General features: G+C 38.4%; 2 protein-coding genes across 2 annotated transcripts in view; both read right to left on the bottom strand.

The window, feature by feature from the left end:
- Window positions 1-666: 666 nt before the first annotated feature.
- LOC145470678 (uncharacterized) overlaps window positions 667-15,438 on the bottom strand; it is a 30,631-nt gene continuing 15,859 nt past the window's right edge. Inside the window, exon 2 of the mRNA XM_081454500.1 lies at window positions 667-986. Coding sequence (XP_081310626.1) covers window positions 667-986 — 320 coding nt within the window. The remainder of the gene's footprint in view (window positions 987-15,438) is intronic.
- LOC145470669 (uncharacterized) lies at window positions 3,995-14,235 on the bottom strand. Its single transcript, XM_081454493.1, has 7 exons — window positions 14,162-14,235; window positions 13,289-13,333; window positions 8,356-8,710; window positions 7,104-7,253; window positions 6,222-6,350; window positions 5,397-5,525; window positions 3,995-4,831 (listed from the first exon to the last, which is right to left on the bottom strand). Exons 3-7 carry the CDS (start codon window positions 8,681-8,683, stop codon window positions 4,572-4,574), a joined length of 996 nt encoding a protein of 331 aa, XP_081310619.1. The 5' UTR covers window positions 8,684-8,710; window positions 13,289-13,333; window positions 14,162-14,235; the 3' UTR covers window positions 3,995-4,571.

The following is a 15,438-nucleotide window of genomic DNA, read 5'->3' as shown; positions in this document are numbered from 1 at the left end:
AAATGCCTCGGGGTTGTGGCTCAATTTTTCTTTTTTTCGTTTCTCATGTTACTTTCAATAGAATCTAAGCCAATTCAGGCCAAATTAAAAGTCCTAGCAATGTTTTTTTTGTAAGATGAAAAAGGGAGATGGTCAAATGCTCCGGAGTAATTGAGCAAGGCTGATGCCCGACCCCCGGGATTAACATTGTGGCAAAATGCCCCACTATTGCCCATGGGGTTGGCCACACATGGAATTGACTGATACATTATTTACTTGTCTAATCAGTCTTTACTATCATCTCTTCGATGTCAATGTCTTCAATGTCACTTTTGCAATGAGGGCGTATGTTGTAAGCCCGGGGAGGGGGGGGGGGGAGACTTCCTTACATGGGCTATATAGGTATGTGCGGCCTGAAAGGGTAGGGTTTTCAGCCGTTCTAGTCATAAATAGGGTATGGTGTTTGCGCTCTAGTCTTGAACTGGGTAGTCTTTTTAGAAGAAACTACTTTTTCAGGTCATAAATAGGATGGGAAAATCGCGGATTTTGGTCATAAATAGGGTAAGAAGTTTGGAAAGCGGGCCGCACACCCCCACCCAATTTTTCTGAGTTGTAAGGCATCGCTTACAGAAAGAGTACACTAAATCGAACCATTACGGCATTAAAGAGAGTTAGCATGTTCTGTTTTTAATCACCTATTTCGTAGAACACCTCAATGTCAGTAGGAGTGAACCCATTGCCTCCAGTGAAAAATTCACAGTTACCAGTTGAATATCCTGAAGGAACGGAGTATGTATAGCCGCACCGTGTATACGAATTTGAGTTGCTCAAAGCGTTGTCCGATATTTTGATGTCATGATTACCAAAAGTGGGTCCGTAGCTGGAGCAGTGATACATTGCGAGATGCTGATTTTGATACTGAGTCAGCTTGACAGGATTATATCCATCATTGTTGTAAAGGGAGAACAGGAAAGCTTTACTGGCAGAAGTATAACTGCAACTAGAACCTGAATTGGAAACAAAAGTTTTACACATTCTAAGCATTTCGGTTGAAAAGAAAAACAGAAATAAAGCTACCATATATTATAAAGTAATCTTTGGAACAGAAGAAACAACAACAAAAAGAAAAACAAATAAATAGGCAGCGAGAGGATCGGATCTGTTGGCAACGACTTTAAGCTTGGAATACCTTGGTGACGCCTGAATTTTCAAATGCGTGAAATGGGATCGCGACGTTCTAGGTGGAAACTCTTTCTATAGTCGAAAAAGTGTTTTAGTTGGAGCAAGACGGATAAGCAAGAGAGAAGTCTGGGGACTGACAGAGAGAGATCGTCTCTCTGGTAGCTTTTGGTGTTTACAACAGGACATCTTACGGAGAATACTCCTAACTCAGATGCACGACTCAGATTTTGTAGAATATGATGTATTGAAGTTTTGTTCTGTCAGCATCATTGCCGATTAAACAGTGTCTTATTGGCAGCCTAAAAAAAAAACAAAAGTGCTTTTTCCATGCGGTTACGCCTTCCGTTTACACGGCGACGATGGAATAATAAATGAAACCACATCTTTCTAAAACGCTGTCGAAAGTGGAGCGATTTCAAAACGATACAGTTTCATGTGCCGTGTAAACGGGGATAACCGTACGTGTCTTTTTGAAAACTGCTTCCGTTTGGCGCATTGAATCGTTTGATGTACGGACTCCCAATCGATAGTTTTTGCACTTTAGCGACTTTTTATTCGTTCGTTATTCTCAAAAGAAGCTTTACCTCTTCGTCAGTCCAAACGAAATTACTGACATCTTTACGCTTCGCCACTTCCGAAACAAATTTGCGATGCTTCAAGGTATAATCGTCTCTAAATCTCTGGTAACAAAACATGTCGCGGCCACGACGTAACAGCCAAAAAGGCGGACAAATCGTTTTCGTGTAAAGGCTTGGAAACCGTATACTTTTGGATATGGTTTTGAAAGGATATAACCGTGTCGATTTGAGACCGTGTTCGTGTAAACGTAGCCTAAGTTCAGCAATGCAATTGTTATAAATCTTGGAACATTTCTTTGCCATTCTCTGCAAAATAAGAACGTGAAAAGACCAAATTCAGGGTAGTCTGGAGAACGCGTACGTCAACCACACAGCCACATAATTTTTCAAATTTCTTATTCGAGATTAACGCTGCCTCGCAAAATTATTCAGTTTTGAGATAGTTCTGCCAGTGAGAGTCAACCTGATAATAATGACAAGGTTTCACATTTGTTCAGAAGGCCTAAGAAACGAAGACAGTTCACACTGAAAACGTTCTCATAAATACTCACTTTGCCAAGACAGATCCGTATACCCGCCAAATATGTAGCTGCCGGACTTAATGATCGTCACAGTCGGTCCCTTTCCGTCACAGTTGTTGTGGAATGTAGATGCAGCCGAGCCGTCAGTCTTTGCATGCCAGCACCGCACAAACTCACTGCGGAATGCATCCGGGACGACTGGGTCTAAATAAGAAATAAGCTTTCCCAAGTATTTGCCGAAATCGAGGCTTCCAAGAATGGCCGATGCACCAAGGTCCCCTGTGGAATAAAACAAAATTTGTGGTATTTTGAAGTGAGATAAAGGCAAATGAATTCGTAATTCTTAGCTGTTTACCAAAAATGCCCGCTGGTAAGTTCCGTTCCGATTGACGATTTACCATTTACTCAAGAAAAACCAATTTACCAAAAGAGACTAGGACAAGTTCAACTTGATCATATTCCAAGCGGTGAAAGATTGCCAATGGCAATAACCACATTTTCCAGTCGGAAATTTCCGTTGAAAATTATGAAATTTCCCGTTCGGTTGAGCCAAAATTGTCTTACCATTTACATTCTGACCGAAATTTCCGGAATTTTTGGGTGAATGGTCATTTAATGTCTTTTAATGAATTTTGATATATTGATTCGGCAAAATGAGTTTCAAATAAGATGTGTTTACGACATGATGAAAAACACGCGTCTTTCCTGGAAACATTCTCACGTCTTTTCCAAACTACGAAAGACATGCTCAGAAAATGTTCCGAAATGATAAAAAGACCTTAGGATAATGTTTGAAAGTCTGTTTATTTGAAAGTCTTACGAAAGTAGTCAAAAATGTTTGCAACATAGTCGAAAATCTACGGCTTCACTCTATAAGATAAGGTAAAGTCTGCATACGAGCCAAGTGGCCCATCAGGCCGGAGCTAATGCCAGTTTCTGTAGTATGAAACGACTAGGAGTATTTCTACTCCCCCCTGGATTGGATGCTAGTCCATAGAAGGGTTACCCCCTGCTTTAAGTTCGCCGGTACCCATTTGTACACCTGGGTGGAGAGAGGCACTGTGGGAGTAAAGTGTCTTGCCCAAGAATACAACACAATACCCCCAGCCAGGAATCGAACCCGAACCGCTCAATCCGGAGACGAGCGCACTAACCATGAGGCCACCGCGCCTCCCACAACTATAAAGTATACTGCAATTGATTGTACTGACAGAGGCAGGCATCTAAAAGAAATTGTAGTGTTTATGCTGAAAAACAGGTTACAGGAGGAATTACCAAGTGAACCAATCAAACCAGAACCAAATACATGTAGCTGAGGAGAAGCGCGGGAAAAGGTGTGCGAAAGCTGTGTACGAGCGAGTTGCGATTGGTTCTGATCTTAGACTACTTCTGATTGGACGACAGCGTGGTGCGAGCATCGTCAGCCAGTCGCTTATTGTAGTGATTACTTTGGTTGAAGCCGCTTTATTTGCGAATATTTATTACCTATTTCGTAGAACACTTCAATGTCAGTAGGAGAGAAATATCGGCCTCCAGTGAAAAATCCACAGTAACCAGTTGAATATCCGGGGGGAACGGAGTACGTAGAGCCACATCGGGTATAAGAATGTTGGTTGCTCAAAGCGTTGTCCGATATGTAGATGTCGTGATCTCCGCTATTAGAACCAAAAGTGGGTCCGTAATTGGAACAACCATACATTGCTTTTTCCTGACTTTGATACTGGGTCAGCTTGACAGGATTATATCCTTTGCTGTTGTAAAGCGAGAAGATGAAAGCTTTACTGGCTGTAGAGTAGTCGCAAGGAGCTGAAATGAAGAGAAACGTTTGAAACATTCTAAATACCTCGGCTGTAAACAGACACTGATGAAAGGAAATTGTATTGCCCGGACGGGGAGGGGGGTCATGTCCTTATATGGGCTATACAGGTATGTGCGGCTCCACAGGGTATGGCTTTTTAGCAGTTTTTGTCGTAAATAGAGTATAGATTTTGGCCATTTAGGTCCCAAATAGGGTATGGTTTTTGAACTCTAGTCTTGGATCGGGTATGTCTTATAGAAAAAGCTATCCTTCCACTAAAAGCATATAAACATTGCCTTTAACCTTGGTGTGAACTAGGGAACTAATTATAAGGCAGGTCTGAAACAAGGTATTGATTCAAGGGTCTGGTCTTAAATGAGGTATCGGACTTTTGGTCATGTCGTAAATAGGGTAGGGAAAATCGCAGACTTTGGTCATAAATAGGGTATGGGTTTTGTGAAGCGGGTCGCACACCCCCACCAAATTTAAAAAAAGAAAACAACTGTCTAATTGCTACTTACTGCTATGCCAGGACACGTCGGTATATGCACCAAATGTGTAGTTGCCGGACTTAATGATGGTCAAGGTGGGTCCCTTTCCATCACAGTTGTCGTGGAATATCGATGCAGCCGAGCCGTCAGTCTTGGCATGCCAGCACCGCACAAACCCACTACGCTGTGAGCTCAGGAGGACTGGGTCCAAAAAGGAAATCAGCTTCTCGGTGTAGTTTTTGCGATCGAGACCAGCAAGAATAACGGATGAACCGAGGCCGCCTGGGTAAGAGAGAATAGCAAAGTGAGGCTTAAGTACTTTGGGTCAAAAGAAAAAGCAGGAGCCATCTTAAATAAATTAGCAAATTATGGTAAAAAGGTTAAGTGGGAATACGGGCCAATTGGCCCATCAGGCCAGAGCTTATCTCGGTTTTTGTGGTATGAAGCAACTAGTAGTATTTCTACTCCCCCCTGGATGGAATGCTGGTCCATCGCAGGGTTACTCCCAGCATTAAGTTCGCCGGTAACCATTTATACACCTGGATGGAGTGAGGCACTGTGAGAGTAAAGTGTCTTGCCCAAGAACACAACACAATGTCCTCGGCTAGGACTTGAACCAAGACCGGTCGATCCGGAGTCGAGCGCACTAACCATGAGGCCCCCGCGAACATGGCCCACCCACAAAAGCCTAGTTTTTGTATGAGACAAAAATATATCTTGAAATTTTGCTCACCCCCACACGGTGCACGTAGCGAACAAAAGTTATCCCAAGATTACAAAGCTAGGACAGAAGGGTTCGTTTATTAATTTATAATATCATTGCAAATATGACAGACGAAAAACTCACGGAAGCTTGTACAGTATTTTCCGTTTCCGAAATATGTTGGTTTGCACGAGCATGTGTAGGATCCCGCAGTATTGTTACAGTCGGCATTGACGTCACAATCATGTGACCCGTCGGCACATTCATCAACATCTGTAAAGCAAAGGAAAAGAAGCGCCAAAGGTGACTTGTGGACGAAGATTTTCCACGATGATCCGAAGGGATTAAACGAATCTTTACGATTGTCTTCCGAAGTTTGCCGAAGATTATCAGATATAACGACTGTTGATAACTTTATTTCCGCTCTTTTCAAGCACTCATTTTCTTATCGAAATGATTAAACTCGTTTTCCTGTTCAACTTTGCTATAGCACTTGTTAGTTTGCTTTGTACAGCAGGTGCAAAGATCAATAAACGAGTGGTAATCGAGGGATTGTCAGCTAGCACTTAAGTGAGCTACGTCACGGTTTGCGTATCTTGAAAAGTTTAGCCTAAATTTTTCAAGTTCGTCGTTTGTAATCCGTGTCAATCTCCTCCATCCTTAACCATCCTTGCTCCTTTATGGTTGATTATTATCTCTATTGTGTTTTTCTATCTTAGTAAATTTATATTTCCAGGTTTCCTTCAATTTAGATTCAATTTTGTACGTGGCCAAAATGACTCAAAATAACGTAACTGAGCTCCTTTAAATTCGAGCGAAGTAAAAAACTATAACACAAGATATGAGATTCTGAGACTGCTGTTTAGAGTTTGCCAAAACCGTGGACAAGAATTCATACCTACACACCTACTTTATTTGAAAAGGTGGAGTTCAGGCAGCACTAGGCTGACCAAGTCATGTTATACTTACCAACGCAACCTTTTCCATCCTGATAAATAAACCCGGTCCTGTTACATAAGCAGCGATAAGAACCAATGGTATTCTGACACGTGGCACTCTCGTGACAAACAGGAACTGAGGAATTGCATTCGTCCAGGTCTGAGGGAAGGATAGCAAAATACACTCATCTTTTTTAAGGTTTTGAAATGGATAGAATTCGTTAACAACACCTCTGATTTTGGAGTCTCATAGAGATCCATATTATCAAGTCAAGCTACCATTTTAAGGGTAAAGACTACAAATGTTCCTAGTTAAAGGACCTACTTCACGGTTTGCTCATATTGAAAAGTTTAGCCTATTTTTTTGAAGTTCTTCTTTTGTAAACCGTGTCAGTCTTCTCCATTCTAGACCATCCTTGTTTCTTTATGGTTTATTTAATATCTCTATCTTAGAAAACTGTTACTTTCGGGTTTCCTTCAATTTGAAGTTAATTTTGTAGTCTTTACCAGTAGTGAATGTGCATAATAAGAGGTCTGAAGTCTAAATATTGAAATTTGAAAGTAGCCCACCTTGGAATCAAATTAATGTATTTTGCCCAAAGTTTCCCAGAGAGGTTGTTGTAAATGGTAATTACTATTTTAAGTCTAAAAGAACCCCGACCTTGAATTTCCTTGACTCTAGCGCTACAAATAGACGATTTCCTCTTGTTAAATACTGCAAAAAAATCTAGATATCTGTATAAGACGTCAGGGTTAGAAAAAGACCTTGTCATAATCAAAAATACATTTTTTATTGTTACGTGTAAAAACCATGTATAATGTTTCGTAACTTTTTTCCTCATTTTGCTGCAAAAGCTGTGTGCAACTGGACACCTCAAAACAGCGACAAAAAAAGAAAACTGGGTAAAGTTACCTTCGGTTTTCATGTCACAGTATGCAAGTGCAACGTTGTCTGGTACAATAGAATAAAACCAGTATGTTCCACTGACGGCTTGTCCTCCTTCACTCGCCTTGATTTCATGGCACGATTCAGCAGGCAGTTCAGGAATGGAACCGAGGGGGACTGGAAAGCGAATATTATTCATTAGCTCTTATTAAAGAAAAGCACAAATTTTCTCCAAAACTTTCTTTTTCGCCATAAATCGGTCCAATTGACCATTCTTAGTCTTTAACGAGCAAAATTTGGCTCGATGAAGGAATTCATACATTTTTGTTTAACCGAGCTTAGTCGGTCTGTATGGGAGAATCTTGACCAAGGTCGTGAGTACAGACCTCACTGCGTTCGGTCTGTATGCAAGACCGAGATCAAGATTCTCCCATACAGACCGACTAAGCTCGGTTAATAAGATGTTTATTATATGGCACAAAAGAAAAATTTGATTCTTCTAATGTAACTGGTTTGTACTAGCTGGCATTTTCCTTGCGAACCGCGATGAGCTGAACTTAAATCGGCCAAAGTTTGCTCGTCCTCTTTAATATTTTTTTTCTCATCAGGCGTTTTGGCACTTCCACTAATAGTTTTTTAAGGAAATAGTCAACATTTTTGTATTTTAGTTTACAGCTTTTTCACCGCAAAATGTAACCGATTTAGGTGCCGGTCTAAATGGGAAAATCTAGACCGCGGTCAATATCGATTTTAGCCGATCAAATTCGTGAATTCGGTAGTTCCCAGTCCTTGTGAAACACATGTACAACCGTATAATAATCCGTGATATTAACCAGGTGTGTTACAGTTCCCGTGTGATTCTTGAATCATACTGAGGATGTTATCTATATATCGACATCATTTCATATACGTTTAAAGCGTAGAGAGCAGAATAATTAATGCATTTTGATCGGTTTATTCGAAGGATTCCCAGAGATTTTTTGACAACCTACAAAGATTCCAAAGTTTAACCGAAGACCTACAAAATTTCCGAAGATGACCCGACGAATTCCGACGATTTCCCAAGGTGATGTAAAGACTCGTCAAGATGTAGAGAATTTCCAACATTCATCCGAAGTGTCCGACAATTTCAATCGTTATTGCATATATTTTTTCATCATGATAATTTTGCAATTCGTATTACCAACGTATGCATGATGTGCCTCTTTTCTTAAATCGAGAAACGAGAAATTCACTAAACCGGGTAAGAAAGGAACTTGATAAAACTATGATTAGTTACCTCTACCAAAGTCTCGTCTAAAGTAATATCTGTCAGGGTCTGGAACAAAATCTTCAGGTCTCGCTTCCTTGGTGCGATTGTTCAATTCACACATCTCTTTGGAAATAACGTAGTTGAAACTTTGGCACCGTAAGTCAAGGCGACACTCCTTAACACAAACATACGAAGGATCCGTCATCCGTTTGAAGATGTGTCTCTGTAACATCATGCCAAACTGGGAAGCTTCTTTTCGACTTTGTCTGCTACATTGCTGTGCCTCCACGTTACAAAACAGTTGCGATACTCCAAGCACAGCTGCTAGGTAAAAAAGCTTTTTGACAAAAGCCATTACGCTCGACTCCTTGGCAAGACAGTCCTTAAAATCAACACAATGTAAAATAATTGTGTGTGCTTTGATAGTTTGAAATCATTTGGCAATTTAGCGCATGACATTTTTTTTTAAAAAACTTAAATAATATTCTATAACAAATTTATTTTTTGAAATTTTAATTTTACCCAACAAACTTAGTATGTGGAAACGGTGCCTTGTCATCAAGATTAATCACCTTCGAGAACTTGTTCGTAAAACACTCCGGACATTTGAGAACACTCGAGAAATGTAGAGAGCACTCGCCTGCGGCTCGTGTTTTCTAGATTTCCCTCGTATTCTCAAATGCCCGTCGTGTCAGTTTTATCACAGTATAATACACGGCTTAGGCTTCTTTATTTGTTAAATAAAATATATTTTCCCCACGAAACTTAACTTCTTTACTTCCTGAACGAATTGAGGAAAATTTCATAGAAAACTTTGATGGAAGTGACTCTCGGGAAAAAATTTTCGCCCTGGGCTATATAACTTCAATAAAAACTGGTTCTGAACTAGAAAAAAAGAACAAATTAAATTAATGGACCTGTTCAGTTAAATTGATGTCAAAAACATGAAAAGAAACATGACCACAAATATATTTATCGACGTTTCGGCGAAATTCCCCTACATCCAGGAAAACGGAGACTGATTTTAAGTTCAAGAAAGTCGCCAATTTGTGGTCTTATTTTATTTTACTGACGTTTCGTTTATTTAAAATTAGTTATACTGAATAAAAACAATACAGTTAATTATTTCAGTTTGAATACTTTCTCTACTCAACACGTTTTGACAATGTTAAAAGACTTAAAAGTTTAGTTTTGTTCTGACACAAAATGGATGAAGCACAAAATCTGCTAATAAAACTGCTTAATTATAAACCCGTTGTTTATCAGTGAAATGAAGCTATTTACAGTTCTGCATATTTGTGGCTTTTTCCATTTGTGAAAGTTCGATCTATATTAAAAATTGAATACACCATACGCCCGGGCTAAAAGGTTTGTAAATATTATTGGTTCATTAAGTCATGTCCGTTAATTTCGTTTTGCCTGTGAAATTAATAGTCGTATTCACTTCTTCACCCATAAAGGAAGGTTGTTTTGTAAAACAAAGTTTAAAAAGCAGATTTCTAAGTGCTATAAGTGCGCTTGGACTAAACCACCTAGATTCGCCTTGATAACAGAATATATGATGGAGAGTCATTCTTGACTAAGGAGAACACATTGAAAACGCAACGACACAAAGGGATATGACTGGCCCCAATTAAAAACGCAACAATTAACGTTCATTTTTCCATTTTGGATTTGCATTTGAAGAAATGTCAGTCAGGGAAATCACATGATTATCGTGAGGCCATCGTTTTCGAAAAGCTCCGTTTTCAAAATGTTTTCCGTCCACACGAAAACGAAAAGCCGGCGTTTTCAAATTCCTGGCTTGAAGAGCGTTTTCGAAAAGCTCCATTTTCGTGACGGATTAATGTGCACTGTAGGCCTAACCGCAGAAATAAAGCTTCGTTTTCAAATTTATCCGGCCTGAGAAATGCGTATCCTGGACTCTTGTTCAGCTTTTATCATAATAATATGTGTGAAAAGATTAAATTGATAACTCAGCATTTTTTTCGGCAAATTCACCTCGGGCTGATAAATTCTTCAACCAAACTTCAACTACTCTTCCGCACCGCTGAAAAAATTCATTAGTACTGAATTAGGTCCTGAAAGTGCTATTTACAACAAAAAGAGGCATACTCTTGAACAAAATTTAAAAAGAGGAAAGAATCTTTCGCTGTGTCAACAAATGTTAATAATTAAACGGCACCTTTTCCGTTAATGGCTTTAGCGTGGAAAAGCGAAAATATATTGTTTCTACTTAATTCGCGAACTAAACTTACGTTGCTAAAAATCATACTTAGTAAAGTTCTAAATTGTGACTCAGGACGTGTTTTTCATGCAATTGCTTTCAGTAAAGGTTTGCAATAAGTTTTTCTTTTGAATTATTAAAAATAAAAAAGGAAAACTTTGTAAGTTGAGTAAAATTAGAATTCATCAGGGATATGTCATTTTGTGGTTTTAACTCATTTATATATCGACCCTCTACTTCGTTTGAACTATTTTTCTGTAAATTACAAAAACACTGTTTGTCATTTCCCAGTTTCAATGACCTAAAAAGCTTAGTTTTCTTTTTCCTGCGACAAGATATTGATCTAATTTACGAATCCAAAGAACACGATCAAATGTTGTTTTTCAATATAACTGATGAATTAAAATATTTGTGGCTTTTCGGTTTCATTTGTGAAGTTTTGCGGATGTATAACTTACTTACTTACCCGCGTGAAAAAGTAAATAATATTTTTATTATGTAGTGACCGTTGATTTTGTATTGCATGGGAAATATTGTTATATACTTGTTTGTTTCAACTTTCAACTTTCAACTCTATTGCTTCCATCACCTATTACAATATATAAATTAAATTAACGTTCATTTTTCCATTTTGGATTTGCATTTGAAGAAATGTCAGTCAGGGAAATCACATGATTATCGTGAGGCCATCGTTTTCGAAAAGCTCCGTTTTCAAAATGTTTTCCGTCCACACGAAAACGAAAAGCCGGCGTTTTCAAATTCCTGGCTTGAAGAGCGTTTTCGAAAAGCTCCATTTTCGTGACGGATTAGTATGCACTGTAGGCCTAACCGTAGAAATAAAGCTGCGTTTTCAAATTTATCCGGCCTGAGAAATGCGTATCCTGGACTCTTGTTCAGCTTTTATCATAATAATATGTGTGAAAAGATTAAATTGATAACTCAGCGTTTTTTTCGTCAAATTCACCTCGGGCTGATAAATTCTTCAACCAAACTTCAACTACTCTTCCTCATAGCTGGCAAAATTCATTTGCACTGGATTAGGTCCTGCAAGTGATATTTACAACAAAAAGAGGCATACTCTTGAACAAAATTTAAAAAGAGGAAAGAATCTTTCGTTGTGTCAACAAATGTTAATAATTAAACGGCACCTTTTCCGTTAATGGCTTTAGCGTGGAAAAGCGAAAATATACTGTTTCTAGTTAATTCGCGAACTAAACTTACGTTGCTAAAAATCATATTTAGTGAAGTTCTAAATTGTGACTCAGGACGTGTTTTTCATGCAGTTGCTTTCACTAAAGGTTTGTAGTAAGTTTTTCTTTTGAATTATTAAAAATAAAAAAGGAAAACTTTGTAAGTTGAGTAAAATTAAAATTCATCAGGGATGTGTCATTTTGTGGTTTTAACTCATTTATATATCGAACCTCTACTTCGTTTGGAACTATTTTTCGGTAAATTACAAAAACACTGTTTGTCATTTCCCAGTTTCAATGACCTAAAAAGCTTAGTTTTCTTTTTCCTGCGACAAGATATTGATCTAATTTACGAATCCAAAGAACACGATGAAATGTTGTTTTTCAATATAACTGATGAATTAAAATATTTGTGGCTTTTCGGTTTCATTTGTGAAGTTTTGCGGATGTATAATGAACTCAACAGAGACCTTTAGATCCACGTTTACCGCAAATGTCAAACTGTGGTTTGAGGTTAGACGTTTGTCGTTCGCCATTCGGACGTAAACAGATTTAGATTGAAGTCAACTGGAGCAAATAGAAATCATCCTGTCAATACAGTAGAAATTGTCAAAATAACGCCGAATTTGAAAAAAAAAAGTTTTCTAGTATGTGTAGTTTGCTAAAGAACTAAAGCATCATAAAACACACATTCGACTTAAGCCGCCCCCATATTGGATTTCCACTTAGGATAAGTGCCTTTCTTCAAATAACAACAAAAGGCTAGGTAATTGCTTATTTGCCTGAAACACTCATCCGATTTGTAGAAAAAGGGTCACTTTATTCGAGTTCGGCATTTGTACGTGGCATAAAATACAATTCAAGGCAATAAAGCTTGTGGTAAATGACTTACGTGAAAACCTACTTCTTGACGTTCAAAACGCGAGTCGAAAACCTCAAACGTGACGTCTGGCTCTGGTCACGTGTTTCCTAGCGGTTAGCCGTTCGCGGGAAACGTGAATCTAAAAGTCTCTAATGTATTATTTACCCGCGTGAATAGGTAAATAATATTTTTATTATGTAATGACCGTTGATTTTGTATTGCATGGGAAATATTGTTATATACTTGTTTGCTTCGTTCATCTGAGGTCCGATAACATTGCTCTAGCTTTCTTTTGCAAAACATAGTTAAAAAGGGAAGTGTATTCAATGCTTTCTTTTATGGAAAACCACCTGTCAATAGCACTTAATTGCTTTTCACAAACGTGACAACAAAAGGAGTCAGTCGTGTAACGTAGTTGTTATAAATAAGTAGAAATAAGTTGAAGCAAGCCTGAAATTCTCCGCTAATCTTCAACGCAACGAAGAATTAAAATCGCAGATTGAACATCATTGATTAAGAAAGAAGAAGCTTGCGCACGCACAGTTCCAACTCGCTTTGGGTAAATTGATTCACAATTCTATTTCCGGGCTGTGGAGAAATGGGAAGCCGTATGTGGTCCAGTGTCCGCATTTATAAATTTTAATTCTTATTTCGAGGAATAAATATAATCCATTGACTTACAGAAATGGAAAAGAGTGCACTTCTGTCCGCAGTTCTGGGTTCAAACTGGAGGGGAAAAAATATACTTTTTTTCAACACCTTTGTGCAGTTTTGAAGAATTGCTTGTTTATCGTGTCTCGTCACTACCACCTTTTTTAGCGTGTCAAAAACTATGCCACAGACTCGTTTTGACAATTCGAGATATTTCAATGTATTGGCTAAAATGGGCGATGAACATGCTTAAAAACAGCTGCCCCAACGTGAATGTTTTCTGTCATAATTTGGTCAAGAGCAAAATAAAGTCTCGCTGTTAACGTTTTATTCTTAAACAGAGGGTGTATCGCGGAGAGGGGTGGCTCCCATATGAAAACGTCGGGAATACTCGTCAAAAAAAATTGAATTTAACTGAAGCAGACCAATATGTGCGTGTCTCGGGCTTTATTTGACCTCTAAATACTTAAAACGAAGAAGGGTTGAATATATCAAATTGTAGGAACGAGGGATTTCATGGAGGTACTGGAAATTTTGGCATTTACTGTTAGGCAAAGGAGCCCAGGCTTGTAGACCGGACTCCACAGCTAGCTAGAGAGCTACACAAATCGAGCCTAAAAACGGAAATGAGAGCGTTTTTTAACTATCATTTCTTCGAGTGCACCCTAAAAGATACATTGACAGCTAAAACTAGTGGAATTTCGTCCTGAACACTCCAAGTGAGACCAAAATCCTTGATTTACACCCCAAAGCGAGACGACGAACATCCCCGACCTTTTCATATAGGATTGTTCCGTAGCTGTATGTGTCCTTGATGGAAATACAGCTGGAAAGTTTATGCTGTCTCTTTTGTTGCTGCAACTATAGAGTCTAAATACATAACAATTCTAGTTTAACACTTACGAGACTTATGAACCGTATAAAGCTTGTTCCTTTTCTTTTCGCTTGTGCTATGTTATAGACAGTGAACGTTGTGTATCTCTGAAAAATATGAAAATTTTGTTGTCGTATATAAATTAGGGGCATTTTCCGTGAGTACTAACTACAGCATGCTATAAACGAAAAGCTAATGGTTTTTAGGACGAGTAACTGCAAATCACTAGCTACTAAATCCATTTTGGTTAATGCTAGGAGAGGCATACTCAGTAAAAAGCTGTTTTGCCCACCTTCTCTTCAGTTGTTCCTTTTGGTCGTGAGCTCTTGTCAAAAGTCAAACACAGCCAAATGGAGAGAAAAGCTTTTGAATTTTCAGTGGACAATTCCTCCTACTAAATGGCAGGTGACTGCAATATAATGCTCATGTTTACCTACTTTACAGACACCATGTCTGATGGATAATGAATTGTCGCATGATTAAGACGCTCATCTATTGAAATTTCAATAACAATAGCTAATATACCATATGCTTGTAAAATGTCTGGATTTTAAATTAACAGGTTTCTTGCCGGCTTCGACCCGGAAACGTTTTTCTTTAACATCAACGGTTTTTACACAGAAGTCTAAAAATTAATCTTTTTCACCTATAAAAGATTTCAGTAATGACAGAAAGCTTATTTCGAGAGAGAGCACTTGATAATTAAATGGGGTAAAACAACGCAATTAAATGTTTCAGTTGTATCGTTTTACAAGCGAACTAATTATATTATTCGGTTTCATAGAAGCTTAATTTCAAAATTCAACGGTGACAAAACGTCTTACTGGAATTTCTCAACACTCCAAAGACAAAAACTTCAAAGGGTCTTGTAAGACTTCTCAGAATCGAGTTTAGCTGAGATATAACGCGCCTCTGCTTAGTTTTCCAACCCGAATCTTCAACCAGGATCAACGGGCTCCTGCTTCAAGTAAATAAACAAAAGAAAAATACAAGTTGAAAGAGAAAAATAAACCCTTTGGGAGACCCTGGCCCCGTACATGTAACCCAACATAAATTACTTGCAAATAACTCGGACGATTTTAATTTCGGACAAAAAACTGTCCCAAAATAAAATCGTCCGAAATGTTTAAGGTACAGTATAACACTTTTAAATAGCTCTATAGCCACCAGTTTCTTTTATGGAGCGATCAGATTTCGCTCCATAAAAGAAACTAGCGGCTTTAGAGCTATTTATCTGAACTAGTTGAGACACAGTTTAGGGGCCCGAAGATACGTAACGGATTGATAGAAATTTTCTTATTTCCCT

This window comes from Orbicella franksi, chromosome 15, assembly GCF_964199315.1.
Source record: "Orbicella franksi chromosome 15, jaOrbFran1.1, whole genome shotgun sequence".
Taxonomy (NCBI): domain Eukaryota; kingdom Metazoa; phylum Cnidaria; class Anthozoa; order Scleractinia; family Merulinidae; genus Orbicella; species Orbicella franksi.
The sequence above is the reverse complement of the archived record's forward strand: the minus strand, read 5'-3'. Positions and strand labels throughout refer to the sequence as shown.